The sequence below is a fragment of the Panthera pardus genome, unplaced genomic scaffold (genome assembly GCF_024362965.1).
Source record: "Panthera pardus isolate Hobbes unplaced genomic scaffold, ASM2436296v1 HiC_scaffold_26, whole genome shotgun sequence".
NCBI lineage: Eukaryota > Metazoa > Chordata > Mammalia > Carnivora > Felidae > Panthera > Panthera pardus.
The window spans coordinates 16,434,202-16,456,383 of NW_026526832.1; the positions used below are offsets into that span (position 1 = coordinate 16,434,202).

General features: G+C 40.7%; 1 protein-coding gene across 4 annotated transcripts in view; it reads right to left on the reverse strand.

Moving 5' to 3' along the window:
* Positions 1–935: 935 nt before the first annotated feature.
* LCLAT1 (lysocardiolipin acyltransferase 1) overlaps positions 936–22,182 on the reverse strand; it is a 181,177-nt gene continuing 159,930 nt past the window's right edge. For all 4 annotated transcript variants that reach the window (XM_019448273.2, XM_019448281.2, XM_019448294.2 and 1 more), the window contains exon 6: positions 936–4,917. In XM_019448273.2, the coding sequence (XP_019303818.1) occupies positions 4,415–4,917 (503 nt within the window). In that variant the 3' untranslated portion in view covers positions 936–4,414. The remainder of the gene's footprint in view (positions 4,918–22,182) is intronic.

Here is a 22,182-nt window from a genome sequence, read left to right on the forward strand (position 1 = left end):
TAAACTTAAAAAAACCAATAACAACAAAAGAACTCAGGATTAAATGACACCTTCATCAGGAAGGGGAAGAGGCGAGTAAGGGAGGCCTCTTAGGGGAGAGTCAATGACTTTTAGGAAAGATGTACTGGCCCTTAGAAGACCAGATGGGACATATGATGTTTTGTGGCACCATTTATCTGGGTGTGGTGTTGACTTCATCTTCTCTCCTGTGACAGGAGTCCACCCTCGCTGGTTGATGAAACTCCCAGGGAGGGGGTTTATGGCTGTTGAGTCCTTTTGGGGAATGAGAATGGGTCTTCAGGCAGATGAGGGCCATTCATAGAAAGTCTTTCCCTCTGTTTGCTGCTTTTCAAGTGCTTATAGCTCAAAACCAGCAATGCACCCAAGTGGCATAGTTTGGGTGGCCTGTGTTTAGCTGTATTTTGGGGTGGCATATTCTGCCACCCTTAGGTTCCATGATTTGTGTGCGTGTGTTTGTGTGTGTGCAAGCATACTTGCCAGGCACATTTTCATGCTTTGATTCAAGGCTTTGCTCCAAGATTTGCTTTCCCAGTTACATACTCCCTGACAGTGATGGTGGGTGCAGAGTCCCATTTCCCTCTTGCAGCTGGTGGTGTGGAGATCTGCCATTACAGCCCCGCAAGTGTGAAATAACCAAATCGCCCTCAGGGCTGAACTGAGAAAAATGGAGGAAAACCAAGTTCTGATGACATTTACTGAGACCTAAATTCGACTGTGGCCCCTAGACTTTTTCCAGTTATCAAAGAGGTATATTCCCTTTGTGTGTGGGCATTTTTTTTTAAACATCTGTGAAAGAAAGAGCCCTGATGAGGATCTTCTTATACTACATACTGTATGGCTTTACCAACGTGGGAAAAGAAAGTAGCACCTGGTCGCCTGGCAAGAACAGAAACATGACACATGGGCAAACTGTATCTAATTCATTCCACTTTATTCTGGGATGTAAATTACAGATAACACAACTCACAAACATACCAGTGGACATTGAAAACTAAGGCCATTCTGTGAGTTATTTTTAAAACTTGGTGTTTTGTACATAATCTTTTAAAAAATAAATTACCAAAACCAAGATTCTCTTCTGAAATAAAAACTTAAGGTCGGTACAAGGCGGCTTTTGGGTCATCTCCAATCTGAAGCTCATGGTGTGACGGGAACGTTTTTGTTTCCTACGGCATAAATAACAACTCTAAGGCAAAAGCCACCTCAGCATCTAGCTCTCCTCTCTGGATGTCATCACAAAGTTTACGACAGTGATCAGTGTTTACAAACCATTTTCTTCCCAGTGAGTAGCAAAGAGAGACTCTTACCTAAGAAACACATTGCAGAATTCCTGGAACAAGAAAAAGAAAGGGACCTGTAACTAAGGCACTGAAAGCACATTATTTATATAAAGAAATGTAAACAGTTGGCTACCAACAGGCTCCCTCCAGCAGAGTGTCGATTAGGGAAGTGCACGGGGGCATCATGGTCGCGGCCCGGGTGAAACGAGAAGGGCCCCCTTTCTGCAGAATTCGGGCTTGGCCACCAACGTCCGACTCCTGATGTGGTGAGGAGGAAGGAATGAATTTCAAAGTGACGTGAAGGGAAGCTGGTATTTCTCCCTAAGCTGTGGGTTAGTGTTATAACAAACAAGGAAGGGTTTTAGTAGGACTTTCAAATTACGGCCGCTGACTGTGTTTTCTTCCCGCCTCTCACCACTTGCTTCTGCTGATTTGCACGATGGCTTCGGCCTGCTTCATCAGCGGGGTCTGCTAGAACGTGTGACCTGGCCGGTGCCCTTCCCTGCAGGTGCCTACTTCAAGTACAATGGTTCACGGCCCACACAAACCACACTTCAGTTAAAATGCTTCTAAACAGTGAAGATTGAGCAAATTGGACAGACAGTACTGTAAATGTTTCACGGTCCAATGGGTTTACCTTCAAGGGCCTGAGAGGGCGCGAGGTGGGGTATGGTGTGTAGACGCAGCCTGACAAGTAGCTGTGGAGTCCAGGGTGAGGGGTGGGAAGGGTGGGTGCATTCCTGAGGCCGATCACGACACCAAAGTTCAATTACTTCCTGCTTGACGTTTTGTTACCAATTTTACAAAGCTCTGAGTTCCAAATCATCAAGTGAATAGTTCTTGAACACTTTTTAAAAGAAAAAGACCAATATATAGGAACACAAATAATTATGATTTTAAAAGATGCCTTGTTGCAAAAACACAAAGACCCCCTCCCCCCAAAACCAAAAAACCAGCAAGAAGCAGCTTTTTTCTTTTTGAAGTTATCATTCCTGATTCAGCAGGTACAAGGTCTATTATTCCCCAGTTTTAGTGTGTACGAATTTTGGGTAGATAAAACAAAGTTTGAATCTTCTATGTGTATTTTTTTATGATCAAAAGGAAAACATTTTCTACAAAAGAAAAAAAAAAGATTTCCTCTTTTACGGATCTCACGCCTCGTATGGAGGTTACACTTAAACCAGGAGCCGTGAGAAGCTGGAGGAGGGTGGCAGGCGGCAGTATAAAGTGTGGGGCGGGAAACAGCTTTTCTTTATCGCCCAGGACAATGTGAATGCGATGCTGTGAAACTCCTTCTATGTTTCCAAATATAACCAAAAGGAAGTCTGAGAGAAACCTAAATTCGAAAACTCTTTCATTAAGGAAAAAAAAAAAGCTAAAAAAGAAAACACCTGAAAAAGCCAGGAGATTCAACAGCTGGGTTTAGAGCAGATGTTCATAATAACGAATTAGTAGCTCCAGGCAGCATTAAGAACAGCCTTGGGGGAGCAGATAAATACAGGCTGGTGCGTGCCTGCGCGGCACTGGTTAGGTCCCTCCCAGGAGAGGTGATGTGTCAACAGCGTCATACGGGCAACCTGTACTCTGAAGGAATGTCCTCCGTAAGTTGGGCTCACGATGTGCTCACCTTTCACGGCAATGCACACTTCAATTGTCGGGCTAAAAGTCGCTGTGGAGCAAAAAGAGGCCGTAATTAAGGAGAAGGCATTCATGCCAAAAGAGTAATAAAGCAATGGCTTTTGAGGCTGGTTCAAGGCAGGGGTGAAGTAGACGGGTTTGCTAACAGCTAAAGGCCTTTCACTGCCTCTGACCAGCACCCCTGTCCTATGACAAAAAGCACAGTGCCTGGCCTCAGCAGGGTGGGGAACATGACCCCGCACTTCTGCCTCAGAGATTGGTGCTGTTGGTTTGCTGGATTTCCCATGGGCTCCAAATCGAGGACTACTGAGGCAAACAACTGGTCAAAAGTGGGTCTGAATTTTAGTACTGAAAAAAAGCCTGGGCCTAAAAAGAGTGAGCGAGCCCTGGTTATCCTTAAAAAGGGGTTCATTTTCGTGCTACCATTTTGGTTCCAAGAGTAAAATTTGTCAAGGCTACGAGGGTTGAATAATTTAGGATAAACCATTACTGCCCCGTCTGCAAGTGCTGTTGTTTTCGTGGCAGATGTTACAGATACCTATGCACGTACAAGAAATACAATAACTTTCTCTCTGGGGGCAGGTTTGAAAGAAATATTTCAAAAGACACAACTTCGAGAATTTCTGACTCCAAGAACAGAACCTTCTCTATGCTGTTCCTTTAGAAAGGTAAGTGACCTGATGTGTATCATTTTTACGCAGAAAGAGCTACACCTGCCAATAAGCGGCAGAGACCCCGGCACTGAGCATGCTAGGGTACGTAGAAATGAAGAACTGTATTAATTCCTATCTTTAAAAACTCAAACCAAGGTTTCTAAGTGGAGAGCCTGTGGTTGCTCCCTGAGACACGTCCAGGTCTTCGTGTGAAAAGAGGGCACAGGTGGTCTTCTGATGTCTAGGTCAGTGCAAGGCTAAATGCCAAGGTTTTATGAGTAATGAAGGGCTTCTTATAGAAATGGTTGGTTTAAGGGCAAGGGATTTCTGGTCTCTGGCCTTAAGGAAGGCTGCAGTGGTCTGACTGGTGTAGAAATGAGTGTGGGGACAGTGCCGAGGGAGGGAGCTGGGAAGAAGGGCCCTCACCTCAACAGTCAAGTGCCAGCACTTGATCTGAGCCAGTGCTCCCAAGCCCCAGATCTGCTTCTTGTCTGGGGAGTTGGCTGGGGAATTGGTTAGGGAAGAGGACTGGGCCTTTAGGAAAATCGTGTATGTGTACCTTAACAGCCTGGCGATTGCTTAATAAAACTCTGGCCCGAGTTATTTCACAGCGATCGCTCCCTGCTTCGTGTATTGAAATTACATTCAGAGATTTAAAAAAAAATCGTGTGTAGCAATATTTTCCCACAAAACTAAGTGCAAAATATCTTTAACAAATAATGATGGTAGTAGAAATATCTGACATAGTCATGCAAAAATGCACCTCCATTTAAAAAGGCTCAACACATCTCCAAAAGACCCTTGGGTTGTTACCCTACGAGCTCACTCATTTTTTTTTACATTTAAATGTGGCTGCTTGTGTAAAAAACGATAACATGCAAGTTCAATGATCTCAAGTCCACCAAATATTCTCTCTTGTAGCACAAAGACAACAACGGTGATGATAAAATACCACCGAACAGGACTGTACAAATATATGAGGAGGCACATTGCAGGGCTGAACAGGGTCCAATAAAGTATAGAGAGCAGTTTGACCGCAAAGACCCTCAGCTCAGACTTGCAAGGTGGAATTATGGTGTGGCCGGTGAAGTGAAAGCTCTTCTCCCCTTGGTAGAAGGAGCGCAGCCTCTGTTCCTTCTCCTCCCACCGCCTGTGGCACCAGAGCTGGAGGCCCTCCCTGGAGGCGGGGAGAGTGTCCACTGGGTAGCGGTGCACGTGGAAATGGATTTCCTTGGGAAAGTCGCCGTAGAGAAGGTGCTTCTCTGTCTGAGGAATGTTGTGAGGGTACGCCACTGTGATGTCATGGACGGCATCAAGGTTCTTCCCTAGGTTTTGTAAAAGATGAAAACACAGACTGAGTGATGATCAATGGGGGTAGTAACGCTGATGCAAACCACAAGGCAGAACCAAAAACGGGGGTGGGGGGGGTGGAATCGGGACAGAGAAAGCCACGGTGAACAAAAAGGGCTATTTAAATACTGGTGTTTCTAGGCATTTGGGTCAATAAATTTACCCGTCATTTTTAGTCTTTTATCTGTTTGCTAATCACCACCAAAACCGTTAGAAAGAAATTATCTTCACAGAAAGAGTAACCTGTCATTCTAGAACTAAATGGATGAGCACATTAAGTCAGGTTTGAGGTAGAAATAAAAGGATTAGCCCTTTTATACCAGGGGGAGTCACTGCTTTGATACCTCTTATTAATATACCTTCTCTCCAAATAAAAACACAGAATTTCTTACCTTTAACTCATTGCTATGAAAGTACTGGAAAAAAACACTCAGAATTAGATTTAGTGAAGTGGTCAGAAACGTCTGAAAAGTTCCATATGATTTTTAATTTTTTTAATTTTTAATATTTTTATGTGATTTTTCTATTTTTTAAAACCATATCAGCTTGAAGTCCAAGTAAGACCCTGCCAGGACACCATCATCCTTAGCAGTCTCCTGATTAATTACTTTGGGGTTAAGTGTTTTTAGCAAAGTCACATGCCAGATGCTGAGAGAGAGAGAGAGAGAGAGAGAGAGAGAGAGAGAGAGAGAGAGAGAGAGAGAGAGAGAGAGAGAACACAAACATAATCTCTAATCTCACTCAAGAGTTCATAAGAGAATCAGGGAGACAGCTGCATAAACAGTGCCCTAATAGGGGAGGAGAAGGAGGGGAGGGAGCTGGCCAGGCAGGTGCAGTGGGCCCAGAGAGCATAGTGGGGCTAAGGGGCTCACAAGTACACTGGAGGCATCTGGTAAAGGCCTTCAACTGTCAAACTTGAGAATGTGAACTCCATTCTGTAAGCGACAGAGAAGCACCTTAGATGGTGGAGAAGCACTTAATGATTATCAACAGAGAAGGGATGAGAATGTGTTTCATTTTGGCAATGGTTACCTTGGGGGCAGTGACAAGAATGGTCTGGAGAGGACCACGGACAAGAGAGGTAGTAAGAGTAATTTGATGGTCATGACAAGGCAAGAAATGACAGTGAGGCAGGGGCCAAAGGAAGTGACATGTCTAAAAAAATTACAAGAGAGCTGACACGATAAGAGCGGTCAACTGGATGTGGGAGGATAAGGTGGAATGAGCTCCTGTGTTCTGGCTCAGGGTACTGAGTGGATGGTGGTGTCTCTGAGATTAGAAATGTAAGCAGGAGTAGTAAATCCTTAAAGAAACATGAGGATCGCCTACTTGAATCCTGTATACAAGGGCCAGAGAGGTTAAGCTTTTTGTCCAATGCACACAGCATGTTGGTGCACAATCTCTGAATGTTGCTTTCTTCCATACCATGCCCTCTTCAGTGAGAGCCCTTGGATCGGGCTTTGATTCATTACAGAAATGTATGATGAAGGCAAAATTAATCTGTGGGAATAGAAATCCAAACAGTGGCTGCCACAGGGGTGAGAACTGATCGGCAAGGAGCACAAGGAAGTGTTCTAGGTGGCCGAAACACTCTGGATCTTGATTAGGGTGTGGAATATACCCAACTGTGTGCATTTAAGACCCATGCACTTCACAGCATTTAAGTTTTACCCCAATATGAACAAGACACAAAGCAACTTCCCACCTTAACTCACCATGTTTACCCTTCCCATTGACCTTACTATTAGAGGTTGTTCTCCTTGCTTTTTTAATGATTAGGTCTTCTGTAAATGTCTACTGTCTCCTTTACTCTGTGATTTACTTCAGGATAAGGACTGGCTTGCAGTCTGGTTTCCTAAGTGTCTGATAGATATAATCAGCCCTTAATTAGGACTGTGGTCTAGAAAATGAAAATACCTATGTCAACAAGGCTTAGATTCAAAATTGGAGGACAGTGTTTTAGGGATGCTGAGCATTGTTGATAGGAGAGCGGAGGGGGACGGAAGGCCCGCTCAGGACGGGTCTGGTGGAGTTGGATCAGAATGCCTACAAAAAAAGGCGAGGCTGGACCTTTTTGACTCCAGCGGGGGGTCCACTTCATCTCACCTCGGGAAAATAACAGGACACGTTTTGTCACTCGTCATGCCGCTTAGCCTCTTATTCAGAACCGGGTGCGCATTTCACTTACTTTCAAAACTCCCCTGCAATCAGTCAACATTTCTGCTTCACCTGCCCACACCCTGCCCTGAAAAGGTTGCCAGTCTCCTCAGCCTCACTCATCCACGGCCTCCCCCAGCAGCTGCCACCATCCTCAGTCACCCCAAACCACTTCACAGGGCTCCCCCTGAGCAGGGGGCTCCTACAAGCCCGCCTTCCTTCCACAGGTGGCCCTTCATGCTTACAAACTGGTATCAAAAGGACAGGCCATACTAGTAAGAAACTAAAGTGCCCTTGCTTTCTATTTCTTCTGGGCAACCCGTAGAGAAGGGCATGTATGCAAACACCTGTCTGTTCACTGAACAAACGGCAAGTTTTAAAACTCTGTTGGTAGCACTTACAGAAATGTTCCTAAGTGAAAAATTCTAGAAACCCTGCTGTGTAGAGCACGGAGAGCTGTGGAAGGAGACCCTTTGGGTTCAAATCCTAGCTCTGCCTCTTACTGACTGACTAAATTACTTGTCTCTGTAGCTTAGTTCCTGTATCTACAAACTACTTCACAGGGTTGTTGAGAGCATTAAATGAGCTAATACATATAAAAACACAAAAATAGGATCAAAAGTATATATAGTAAATACTCAATAAATGTTAGCTGCTAACATTGAGTGAGCAGGAGAACTGGGGAAGGGAGAAGAGCCGGCTTATACCTTGCTTCTCATTTCCCTTGAGCTGCACTGGATCCTTAAGAATCACAGAGACTCAGGGGCGCCTGGGTGGCTCAGTCGGTTAAGCGTCCGACTTCAGCTCAGGTCACAATCTCTCGGTCCGTGAGTTCAAGCTCCGTGTCGGGCTCTGGGCTGATGGCTCAGAGCCTGGAGCCTGCTTCCGATTCTGTGTCTCCCTCTCTCTCTGTCCCTCCCCCGTTCGTGCTCTGTCTCTCTCTGTCTCAAAAATAAAAATAAACGTTAAAAAAATTTTTTTAAAAAGAATCACAGAGACTCAGAAACGCATTAAAGCCAGAGCAAGAGAGGAGATGGAGAAAGGCTTTTACACCCTGAGGTATCTTGATACTTCGTAAACTTTATAGTAAGTTTCTTGTCTCCAGATAACTCAGAGCCACACGCAACCCTTTATCGCTAATAGAGGAGCTTACTTTTCACTGACATCCTATCAAGACCTCCTGGCCTCTAAGCCTAGAGGAGGCATTACTACTGGACCTGTTAGTTTCCTCCCAGAAGGTAACAGGTGAGGGTTAGCAGACTCGAGGGGCATGCTTCGTTCCAAAGTGACAATAACAAAATGCATATTCAAAAGTTGAAATGTGCCTTCATTACATGTATCAGCTTGTAATAGAGCTAAAATAATGCAATAATAGATTAAGTTCCTTCAAGTGCAAAGGATTTATACAGCCTTTAAAGCTTTTGGTATGAAAACAACATACTTTAAAATATGCAAATTAAGATGGCTGCCATCAGTAATATCCGTTTTTAAAAGCTCTCATTTTTAGATAGCATCTAGAGTTGTAATCTCAACTATCTAGCCACTTGTCATCTGTCTGTATGGTGCTTAGAAAATAATCTGTTCTGTTGCTGATACTGTGTCTTCTGGAAAGTTTCAACTTTATTATTATTATTATTATTATTATTATTATTATTATTATTATGTAAAGCTACCACTCTGTTACAACAACCACACTCATGTGGGTCCATAAATATTTCTTTTCCTCTCCTGGAAGAACAGGACACTTAGTACTTCAAATCTTAATTTTTAGTCTAAGGCTGAGACTGAGGGAATATTTAATACATCAGTCAGGTTTAAGTAACCAACAGAGGTTTAAAAGATATGACTGGAATTTATAAATGTAATATGCAGCAGGGAGTGTCTCCAAGCATGTCAAGTTGAGCCCATGATGATTACAAGAGTCCTATTCAATATGAAAAGCTCACTGGGAGTGAGACAAGTTTATGTTTCAAATGAGAGTTGGGTGAAGAAATCCTGGTCTGCCCACAGCTGCTGAAGAACACATCCATCTATACAGTTCAGTGGCAGAACAACAGAAATACAAACTTTTTTTTTTTTAACCCAAGATGGTCTGAAATTTCAGTTATCAACTTTATTCTTTCCCCATTCTACTTTAAAATACATGGAGAATATACAAAAGTACAATCTATTTTGGATTTCACCTTAATACTTTTTTAAAAATTAAAAACACATGTAAGCTGGAACACCAGGGTGGCTCAGTCAGTTAAGCATCTGACTTCATCTTGGGTCACGATCTTGCAATCTGTGAATTCGAGCCTCACGTCGGGCTCTGTGCTGACACCTCAGAGGCTGGAGCCTGCTTCACATTCTGTGTTTCTCTCTTTCTGCCCTTCCTCCACTCAGGCCCTGTCTCTCTCTCTCTCAAAAATGAATAAACTGAAAAAAAATGAAAAAAAATACATATAAGCCTATATTCTATTACTCAGATCTAAATCCATAAATCTAACTATATATATTGGAGACTTATTTTTTTTAATTTTTTTATTAAAAAAAATTTTTTTTAATGTTTATTTATTTTTGAGACAGAGACAGAGCATGAATGGGGGAAGGTCAGAGAGAGGAAGACACAGAATCTGAAACGGGCTCCAGGCTCTGAGCTGTAAGCACAGAGCCCCACGCGGGGCTCGAACTCACAGACCGCGAGATCATGACCTGAGCTGAAGTCGGCCGCTTAACCGACTGAGCCACCCAGGTGCCCCTATATTGGAGACTTTTAAATAAAGTAGCTTGTCATCTAAGATGCATTTGTGTTAAAATGCTGAGGCTGCTGGTTTTGTGCACTGTTTTTCAGATTAAAAAAAAAATTACTCCAAGATGATAAAAGTTGGATTTAGTAACTCGACAATCATTCACTGTGGCACTTTAACACTGACATATAATAGTACATGGCTAATAATGAGCGTGACAAATTGGCACTAGTCAGAACACTTTGAAGAATGGCTTTGAACAGACAGATTTAGATAAACTTAGACTAAAAACACTAATAAGACAACTTTCAGCTTCAAAATAAAAGGGCATGCACAAACCCACTGAAAATTAAGTGGCATTGGGACTCAGTACCATTTTCTTACAGAAAATACTACTTCCCACTGAGAACATTATTCATTTTGCTTTTGTATAAGTTGAGTAGTTACTTAAGGAATGAAAAGTAGAGAGAGGCAGGCAGCTTCTGATCCTACGTCTCACCAGCTCTCTGGCCTTAGCTTGTTAACCATAAGCCTCCTCTGTGTGTGCAGATAATAACAGTGCCTACCCTCCTAGGGTTTTGTGAGGATCCACTACGTAAGACCTGTAAAGTGCTCAGAGAAGGTCCTGGCCTGTGGGATCTGCTCAGATTCCTGTCACTATTCCTCCAGGTGGAGTGACCACTTAGAGCACCTGAAGGGAGTTTAGGTTTAGGCTGCTACCCTCGACCTTCCTTCCTTCCTCTAGACTTCCTCTTCCTCTGGGAGAGGTTCCAAGTGGGCTCTAGCACACCTTGTGGTTTATCCTCTGATTGCAGTCACGCCTCTCCCATAGCACAGAAGCAAAACCGTTGAGGAGACTGACCTTGGCTCTAGAGGGAGGCCCTATTCCCCTTTGGATACACATTTCTCTCCATCTCTACCAACTCATCCTTAGACATTCTCAGGGAAGTGTAGATACTAATCCTCTGCTGGCATTCAGAATTAGAAGGTGATGGTCAGTGCTCTAGCATTGTTGACCTGCCCCATCTTGCTTTTACTTTCTTAGAAATCAAAATTAGTACCTCCTCTTTTTCTAAGAAAGAACCATCCTATACTTAAAAATCAACTTTTAGGGGCACCTGGGTGGCTCCGTCTGCTAAGTGTCTGATTCCTGATTTCAGCTTGAGTCATGATCTCACAGTTTGTGAGTTCCAGCCCCATGACGGGCTCTGTGCTGAGTTGGCTTTGAATTCTCTCTCCGGTCCACCCCCGTTCAACACACACACACACTTTCTCTCTCTCAAAATACATATTTTTAAAAAATAAACTTTCACCTGGAAAGGTGAAATTAAAAATTGTGTATTTGTGAACAATTTTGCTTATCTAAACTGAATTTGGTTCCTACAGATAATTTCAGGGACCTATATTTTCACATTCCTATCCTGAATCTGTTCAGCTTTGGTGTTTTGTATAAATGTTTGAAATCTTTTCAGTTTTGACAATCTGTTGTCCAATAGACACTGCTTCTCTGAGTCTTTAAAACAAGTTTCATTTTCTAGATAGAATGAAAACATGTTGACATTTTCCACAATTGACAACATTGGTGTATTAATAGATCATTTAAGGCAAGATCAGAATAGTGTATACTTGGTGAGGACAGACTCACATATATATAGACATATACATACATAAGTATATAAAATGTATGTCCTGAAAAAAGAGATCTGTAAACATTTAACAAATAGGACCATACTATACATACTGTTTCATAACTTGTTTTTTCATTCATTTTTCCATTCGTGCCATTAAAGATTTTCTAAGATGTCATTTTATGGGTGCATAATATTTGTGTAGAAATCTTAAAAATTCCTTTGTTTTTCAGATATTTAAGGTGTTCCCACATAAACTACATTTAAATTGATCATTATATAACTAATGATGATGATTTTCTAGAATAAATTCCAGTAAATTGCTGGATCAAAGAATATGAACACCTTAACACTTTTTGCTAAATATGGGTAACTGACCTCTACAATGTTCAGCTAAAACCTGAGAAACGTAGGATCGTGCTTTTCACACTTTTACTTATAATGCTTGGTATTATAATTTTTATTAAGTTGCAAACTGTATCATTTTTGTTTTAATTTGTATGTCTTTGATTAGGTTAAAAAGTCCATTGGATGTATATACTGGTCATATCCTTGACTTGTTTTGAAAATTCAGTTGTTTATCTTCTGGTTTGTAAGAACTCTACCCTCTATCCTAAGCGGTGAATCTTTCACACTGGTTTCATCAGCTGGTCACTAGTGTTTCCCTGGCCACAATGAATCGATTTTGTTGGATTTGCTGCTCTGTGAAAGCAGTGTTTCTTTTAGCCAGTTCCTCTGTTGTTTGTCTCTTTTTCAGTCAAATTTGCAAAACTCCTTCTTCATCATGGATTAATCCTCTGCATTTTTTTGTTGCAAATATTCTTACACAATCCATGATCTATGCCATTTATAGAAACTTTTCCAATAATTGTGTGTGTGTGTGTGTGTGTCTATATAAGTTCATTTTTCTATTATAGCTTTTGGATTCCTATTTATCTCCCCTGTTCCTAGACTGTATGTATATTCTATATTTTTCTGCAAGATGAAAAACATTTTTTCCATTTAATTTTATAATTTAATTTTCTTTCAGTAGACATCAGTTTTTCTAGCATCTTTTATTAAATGACTCCTCTTTCTCTATAGTTTGGAAATACCAACTCAGTCACATGTTAAACTCTCAAATATATAAACATGTAGTCTCCCTCCTCTCTTCTGCGCTGTATTTATTCTGGTTCCAAGACCACATTGATTTCCCTAGTGACGTATCTTCGGTAAAGCAAATCTGACTGTTTTCTTTTTCACACTGTACTTGATTCCTGCTGGTAACTGTTTTGCAATGTAAACTTGAGAGCATTTAATTCCATTCTAAAATAACAACCCTCCCCGCCCCCCCCCCCCCCCCCCCCCGAACTTCTTCAGAAATTGCATTTGCATTATATTTACATTGTAACTTTGAAAGATCTGACCCTTTAATATTGTTTTTTTCTCTAAGAAAAAAGTGTGCTTTTCCATTTGTTCAAAACTTATTTTATGTCTTTCCATAAGATTTTAGTTTTCTTCACACAGCTTCTGTGGCTTTTAAAATTTATTCCTAAGTAATTGAAGAATTTTTGCTGGGATTATGAATGGAATATGTGGTCCTACTTCTGCTTTTAGGCACTTACTGCTAGAGAGAAATCGTTTGCTGTACATTTATATGCAGCCGTCTTAACAAATTTTCTTATTAAATTGTTTCCTTTTTTTCTACATTCTTTTTGACTTTCTAGATTTTCTATCAGCTGCAAAAACCGTTTCATGTTCAACTTTCTCATCTTTAAGGTAGTCTTTAATTTTTTAAGTTTATTTATTTGAGAGAGCACAAGCGGGGGAGGAACAGAGAGGAAGAAAGAGAGAATCCCAAGCAGGCTTTGCACTGTCAGCACAGAGCCTGCCTCAACTCACAACCTTAAGGTCATGAGCCGAAAATCAATAGTCAAGAGGCTTAACCGACTGAGCCCCCCAGGCATCCCAAGGTAGTCTTTTCTTAGTGCCTTCATTAGCATTTACTTACTAATAAAAAGGATAGTTCTGACTTTACGATGTGGATTTTAGTGCATTAGATCACTGCTGTTGAGTTTTGGTAAAACACTAGTGTATGTTATTCTATTTTGTTCTAGTTTTTATTAGGAATGGCTTAAGGTTTATCAAGTATCTTTTTAAGCATCTATGGTTAAGATTAAACTTTTTCTTTGTTAAAGAAAATAATAGCCAAACATCTGTATGAACCAAAGTAGGTGTTAAATATTAAAAGGAAAATACGAGAAATGCAAAGGGAATTTAAAATTATAGTGTAGGCTTCAGTGTCCTCCATAATAGGTCACTCCAGTAATAACCAATCACATGAAAGAACTGAATAACTATTGATAAATTTGGTTTAATAAGATTATATAGGTCTATAGGTCTTTCAAAAATATTTTAGAGGGGTGTATCCATGGAACACCAATAAATAGGATTACTTGCTTGGCAATAAGAAGATTTAAACCCATTTTGTAAAAGTTAAGATATTAAAAGCCACATCCTTACATCAAAATCCCATAAAAAAATAAAATATGATGTCCTCCTTTAACAGAGCACTTTTAGATAACCCTTGGATCAAAGACGAAATCAAAAGGAAAATTATGAACTCCTTAAAAAAGAATGAAAAATGGAATCAATGGGATATAGTGAAGGCTGTAGTCAACAATAAATGCTTCATTATTAAAGAGGAAAAAGGAAAAAGAGAAATTACTAAGCTTGGAAACTGGGTGGTGGCAGTGGGGTAGTGGGGGTGGGGGGAGAATACAAAGGGAAATATAGTGGAAAAAATTACTACAGATAAGCAATAATTAATGAACGAAAACTAGGAAATAGTGAAAGAATAAAGAAGTACAAAAGCTGGTTATTTAACAAGATCCATAAACTACTAAACTCTATGAATGTGATTAAGGGGAAAAAAGAGAGAGGCATATTTAAGATTACAGATAGCAGAGGAAACCATCATAAATATGGAAGAGATGAAAAGAATTATGGGAATGTACACATGATAAAATCGCTCTTACACATATACAAACTAGAGCAGAGTGTGCTTGTGCAAATGTACTGCAATACTAGAGACGTGCCTGATAAAATTCTGTGGTCAATTCAAAAGCCATCCAATATCATTATTGAGTCTATTTTCACCAGAAATGCAAACTATTCTGGCACTACTGTGTGATCAGGCCAAAGGGCACAGGTGCTAATTTTCTAGGCAGGCCAACCCAGCAGCTATACTCTGGTGCCACGTCTTCTCAATCACAGGTATTTTAGTGTAGAAATTACAAAGCAAAAATGGACAGCCAGGAACAGAACAGCAAAATGAGCTAGGAAGTAAAGGGACAAGAATCCGAGTTCCAAATTCATCCCAGGACCTATTAAGCACAACGGCCACTTAAACTTGTTTATCTGTAGTGGGTGGTGTTGATGACATGAACGTATTTTGCCTAGTCTTTGAAAAACTTAAAACTTTGCTCATTACTCTTCAAAAGAAATATATGTGCTAAAATGCTGTTGAGAGAAGACCATCAAAATGCAGTGCGAAAAACCAGAGCATTGACGACATATAATTTGTCGTTACAAAGTTGTTTAGATGTTCCCAAACTGCTAGACATGCATCAGTAACAGATGAAAAGATCAGTAGTGTCAGCACATGCATCCTCTCTACTCATTTGCTGGTCTTCAAATTCAATGAGATCAGAGACCACACATTATTTAGTCCCCTCGCTCTGGTGTTAGGGTTGAAGGTGACTAATAATGCATTTGGGACATTACTATTTATTTATTTCTAAAAAAAATTTTAAATGTTTTCATTTTTGAGAGAGAGAGAGAGAGAGAGAGCGAGCGAGCGAGAGCGCACGCATGAGCAAGGGAGGGGCAGAGAAAGAGGGAGACAGGCTCCGAAGCAGGCTCCAGGCTCTGGGCTGTCAGCACAGAGCCTGCTGCGGGGCTTGAATCCATGAACCAGGAGATCATGACCTGGGACGAAGTTGGCCACTTAACCGACTGAGCCATCCAGGAGCCCTGGGATATTACTATTTATTGAATGACTACTAAGTGCCAGGATTTTGAATTCAACAAGCTCTCTTTTGAGCACATCTTCACTGTGCCAGACACAGCTGTAGGCTTAGGGGTCACACTGGTGGACAAAAGGAAGATCTCTGCCCTCGTGGAGCTTAACAGGATACAGTCACTTTAAAATAGCATCTTTTTTAAAAACAAATTTTTAATGTTTGTTTATTTTGAGAGAGAGATACAGAGCACGAGCAGGGGAGGGGCAGAGACAAAGGAAGACACAGAACTTGAAGCAGGCTCCAAGCTCTGAGCTGTTAGCACAGAGCCCAACGCGGGGCTTGAACCCACAAACCGTGTGATCGTGACCTGAGCAGAAGTCGGTTGCTTAACTGACTGAGCCACCCAGGAGCCCCTAAAATACGATCTTTAACAATCTTTGTGACATCATCCCTCTTTTATAGTTGTAGAAACTGAGGCACAGAGAAGTTAAGTCACTTGCTGAAGATCAGTTAGTCAGCAATTAGTTTGACTAACTGCCTGTTTGACTCAAAGCCTTTCCGCCACCCTATTCTACCTCCTAAGAACTGCGTATTAAAAACAGGAGCTACAGAGTCAAACTGACCTGGTTTTATACCTAGGCACAGTGATTTATTAACCATGTGGCCTTGAGCAAGTTACTTAACCTTCCTGAGCCTCAGGCCCCTCATCTGCAATCAATAATGCTTCTCTTGGAGGGCTACCAAAACCCAGAAAAGGAGGACCTGTCAAGCCAGTTTATAAAGGTGGTCTAGTAATGTAAAGAAACCAATTCTATGCAAATGAAAGGTCTTGATGTTTCTATTCAAGTTTCTTTTAACCTTGCACTATTATTATTTCCATCTTTGAAGCACAATCACACACATGTTCTGAGTAAGAGCTTTGTTATGGTTTGATATAAAATCTAAATGATGACCTCTTCTATAAAATTCTGTTATGCATTCCTGGAATGTTTCATTGATGGACACACCCAGTCTCAAGCTAGGCCCTACCACCCATTTTTGGTAGCTATGTAAAATACAGTGGAGTATCTAAGTTGCAATCTTGTAAATCTTAAAAAAAAATTTTGCTAGTAACAGTATAGCTCAACTTAAAAAAAAAAAAAAAAAGTTCCCAAAGCAAAGCCTAATGTGACTACAGAGTCTTTTCTGCAATTTCATCTTTTTCTCCTCTAAGAGGGAAAGGAAGTTTGGCTGAGGATATGGGGTATTATTAATGGGGTGTAGGGTAAGTTGCTGTTTTCAAGAGCAAGGCAACAAAGTAGAAAGAAGGTGAAGGCCTCTGGTTGCAGATGAGTTTGATCCTTGCCCTGGGCTCCGCACGGGGAGCCACACGGGTCCTCAAAGGTCTCATCAAACTGCCTTAGGCTTGTGCCACATCCCCTGTGACACACTTTCTCCTTGGATGATCTAAGAATTAAATTTCCTTGTTTTCAATCATTTAAGAGTCCGAATTCCCATTCAGTAAGCTTGACCGCAGTCTAAGATTCGGAGATCTCAGTAAAACAAGGTTTTCTCCATCAACCAGGACTGATCCAACCACAGTTGTATGCATTCATTCTACAGTAGGGGCTTATTAATCCACAAGACCCTCTGGGCGATGGAAGGCATGTGGGGAGATCTTTCTGAGTGAAGGGCTATGCCTATTTTGAAGACTGTTTCCCACTTCTTCATCCCACCGCCACCTGCTCATACGATGTTCTCTCAAACAACCAAATTAAATATGCCACCAGGGAAAATACTTTATAGCCTTGAGTTCTTTCTTGTGTTTGTATTTTGTTTTAATGAGTCCTGTAAGGCAGAGTACAAAGTGAGGTGGTGGTGGTGAAGAAAATGGATCAATCCGGGGGACCACTCCAAACTTCAAATGACGAACTCTCAAATGCAGGTCGTCTTATGTCCAGTTCTTCATTTGTGCAAAGGGTGCCACCATGGGATGAAGGGATAATCTGACAGGGCTGTAACTTCTTTTTTACTGAGAGGATAAAGAATCAGGCTGTGTGTAGCTCAACCAAAGGACAAAAGTCTCAGGTGCTTCCAAGATGGCAAAAGAACAGCAGGCTCTTTTCTTATATAGTATATGGAGCATCTTTTGAAGTTTAAAACAATAAGAAAAACCAAATCAAGTTTACGTAGGTCAGAGGATGTGTCTCAAAGAACAGAGCAGACCTACTGATAACAACATCGTATACCATTTTGATACTTCTGGCCAAAAGAGGTTACATTTTTCTTTTTGCATGTTGTTTTCCTTTTTGTACTTCTTTATTTCTTTTAAAAAATATATGTGGATGAATCTTAAAGACAAATGGTTAACATAACACAGAATCAGACATGAACCCAAATAGTCCTAAACCTTTTGATCAGAATACCAACCAGGTGGCAGTCTACACCTATAGACTCATAATTCTTAGTTTTGAATAACTGCCCTGCTACGTGCTCTGCCAGGCAGAAAACTCATTTGTTTGCATCCCGTAGACTCTAGACTCAACTGTTGACATGAGGGAGGGAATATTCCATATAACAATGTTCCTTCTTTGTATCTTATGCCTTAGAGTAGACAGGATCAAAGATTCTTCTAAATATTCCCCAAACTTCAACAAGAACTTCCTTAGTGTTGACCTATTTCTCAAAGGAATACTCTCCAAAGAATCAATGGAGACTGGGGATGGGGAGGAGAATTAAGGGTGAGTTTATTTTCTAGTAAACTTTGTCCAGTTTCATCAGAAAGCAGAGGTCAGGGCTGATAATCTAGCCCACTTGTTTAGTAAGTGACTATATTCCATTTGAGCCGCAGAGGAGTGGAATCAGGACTGGGGGCCACTAAAGTACCGTTTATTAAGGAGCAGTTTCTTTCTTTGAAAACAGTCATCAGGACACAGGATGTAGACAGAGAAAAGGGCTCCCCGCTAAGGATCAACTCCTATGAATTGGCATAAAATCAGTCATTGGAATAATAACTTTAAACTTTCTGTTTAAAGTTCGTTATAAACACATCCCTCATGAGGGAAATGTCAAAACTGCAATGAGCTATTACCTCACACACCTGTCAGAATGGTTAAAATAAAAAAACACAAGAAACAACCAGTGTTGGTGAGGATGTGGAGAAAAAGGAACACTCATGCTCTGCTGGTGAGAATGTAAATTGGTACAGCCGCTGTGGAAAACAGTATGAAGGTTCTTCAAAAACTTGAAAGCAATAATAACATGATTCAGTAATTCCACTACTGGGTATTTACCCAAAGAAAGTGAAAATGCTAGTTTTTAAAAGATATGCACACTCCTATGTTTACTGTATTATCACTTACAAGAGCCAAGATATGGAAGTAACTTAAATGTTCATCAATAGACGAATGGATAAAGATATAGTGTGTGTGCATGCGCGCGCGCGCATGCGTGAGAGAGAGAGATTACTCAGCTATAAAAAAAAAAAAAAAAAAAGGATCTTGCCATTCATGACAAGGATGGACCTGGAGTGTATTATGCTAAGTGAAATAAGTCAAAGAAAGACATAATTTCACTTATATGTGGAATCTAAAAAACAAAACAAATAAACAAAAAAGCAACAGACCTAAAAATATAGAACTCATGATTATCGGGGAGGGGGATCAAGGATGGGCAAAATGGGGGAAGGGGATTGGCTGATACAGGCTTTCAGGTGTGAAATGAACTAAGTCATGGGAATATAAGGTACAGCACAGGGAATATACTGGTACTGGATACTGAATATACTGGAATATCAATGGTACTGTCATAGCGCTATACGGTGACAGCTGGTAGCTACACCTGTGGTGAGCACAGCGTAATGTATGGAACTGTCAAATCACTATTGTACACCTGAAACTAACATAACCTTATGTGGCAACTATACTTCAATAAAAATAAAAATAAATAAAATTTAGTTATAGGAGCGCCTGGGTGGCTCAGTAGGCTGGGCATCCGATTTTGGCTCAGATCATGATCTTGTGGTTTGTAGGATTGAGCCCTGCATCAGTCTCAGCACTGACAGCATGGAGCCTGCTTGGGATTCTCTTCCTCTCTCTCTCTCTCTCTCTCTCTGCCCCTCTCCTGCTCATTCTCTCTCTCTCAAAATAAATACACTTAAAAACATTTAGTTACAGACATATGGAAAGTCAACATCTGGATATGTAACTACCAATCCTGAAATTTAAACTGGGAGAATAACAATGTATGAGGGAAGCAAATAAGTATATGTAGTGGGATGAGTAGTGTCTTCCTGAAAGCTCACTTCTACTGGAACTTCAAATGTGACCTGATTTCGAAATAGGGTCTTGGCATCTTGGTAGATGTCATTAAGGACTGAGATGAGGCTGTTAGGTGCTCGGCTAGACTGGAGACAGCAGCCGGCCTGCCTTCTAACTCAGCCTACTTCCTCAGTTAATCCCACTACCTTCATACACCAGGATGAGGGCGGGAATGTTTTTGAAGGGTACATGGGTAAAGTCTTATTAGTGCTAGAATACAAAGTGTCCTATTTGTAGAAATCTGCATCAGTGGGACAATGGGGATGGGGCTGCTGACCATGAGCGAGGGAAATGGCAGACACATACTAGAGGCTTCCTGATTGATGGCAGGGGGCGCTGAAATCTGGTGGTCTGCACCCTAAGGTTAAGGAGAAAGCTATGGCCTGAGTCTTAGAGCCATGTGGTACAGTAACCTATTACCACTTCCCCACACCAGTATTCACTCAGCTGAGGCTATACTTCATAGTGGGTTTGGGTTTTTTACATTCCAGTGTTTATAAGCGGTATGTAAAGACCTAAAGTTTTAATGTATGATAAAAACCAGTGGTTCTCACCTTTTTCCCCAGACCTAGCTAGAAGCTCACCAGCACAGAGATGCTCAACAAGGGGTAGGGAGAGCTGTTTGAAAAATTAACCCAAGTTATTAGGTAGAATATTCCTGGTCTCTCATTCCACATATCTGAAATAACACCAAAGCATATACCCGTCCTACATTAATATGATAGCACTTAATATGACACACATGGTATGCAATGCCTAATCATTGCAATAGGCAGAAAAAGGCACAGAGATTGAAAAGGAAAAAGTAAAACTGTCTTTATTCAAAGCAATATAAAAGACTGTACAGTATCTTTAGGAATCTACAAAAAAGGTTGCTGGAATAAGTGGAGTTAGCAAAGTTCCAGGATACAAGTTCAACATAAAAAGTTACTTGTACATACTAGCAATTAACAACTGGAAATTCAAATTCTAAAGAATACCATTTAAATATATGGAAAATATGAAACACCTGGAAATAAGCTTAACAAAATATGTGCAAGACTGCAAACTGTAAAACATTGCTAACAGAAGTGAAAAAGGCCTAAGCAATTGGAGAGATACTAGAAGATGGACTATTAAGATATTTCTCCTCCACACTGACCTATAGATTCAAAGCAATCTCCATTAAAACTCCTAGTATGCTTTGTGTAAATTAACTGATTCTAAACGTTATAAAGATCTGCAAAAGAACTAGAATAACAAAACAATTTTGAAAAACAAGAACAAAGCTGGAAGCCTTCCACTAACCTATGTCTGGACTCACTATAACGGTTCAGTGAGGGACTGGAAGAAGGCTAGATGTATACATCAGTGCAAAAGCAGACTCCAGGAACAGAGCCACATGCAGACAACTTCATTTTCAACAAAGTTGCCTGGGTGACTCAATGGAGAAAAGATGGTCTTCTCAACAAATGGTGCTGGAACAAGTGGATGTCTACATGCAAAGGCAAACAAATCGGATGCTTACCTCACACCATATGCAAAAATCAACTCAAAATGCATGACCGGCCTAAGTGGAAAGGCTAAAACTATAACATTTCTGTAAGAAAAAACAGAAAATCTTTGTGACTTGAGGTAAGCAACAATTTCTTAGGACAAGAATAACAACCTAAAATTAAGAAATGGAGAAACCCTCCTTCATCAAATTAAACACTTGGGCTCTTCAGAAGACAACCTTAAGGAAATGAAAAGGCAAAGCCACAGACTGGAAGAAAATATCTGCGAACTGTATATATGAGAAAAGACTTCTATGCAAAATATATAAAGAAGTCTTACAATATAGTAAGACAATGCGATTTTTAGGAATGGGTAAAAAGACTGGATTTGACACATCTCCAAAGAAGATATAGGAAAGGCATATAAGTCCAAGAAACACGACTTAAACATCTTTAGTTATTAGGGAAATACAAACTAAAACCACAATAAGATAAGCACTGCAAGGTAAGATACATTGTACACTTATTAGAATGGTCAGAATTTAAAAGGCTTTCATGGGGTTTTGGTGAGGGCACCAAACAACTGGAATTTTCCAACACTGCTGATGGGGATGTGAGAGCACAACCGCTTTGAAGGGAGTTTGGCAGTGGCCCAGCAACCATACTCGTAGGTATCTGCCAAGGAAACAGAAGCCCACACAAATGCTTATACACAAATGCTCATCTCAATTTTTTATAGTATATTCTAAAACTGGAAGCCAACCCAAATGTCTGTCAACCTATGAGTGGGTAAACAAACTGTGGTATATTCCATACAGCAGAATACTACTCAGCCATAAAAAGGAATAAACTGATAAATGCTGAAAGAGGCCGACACAGGAGACTACATACTACTTAATTCCACTTCTATAAAAATCTAGAAAAGCCAAAACCATAGTGACAGTAAATA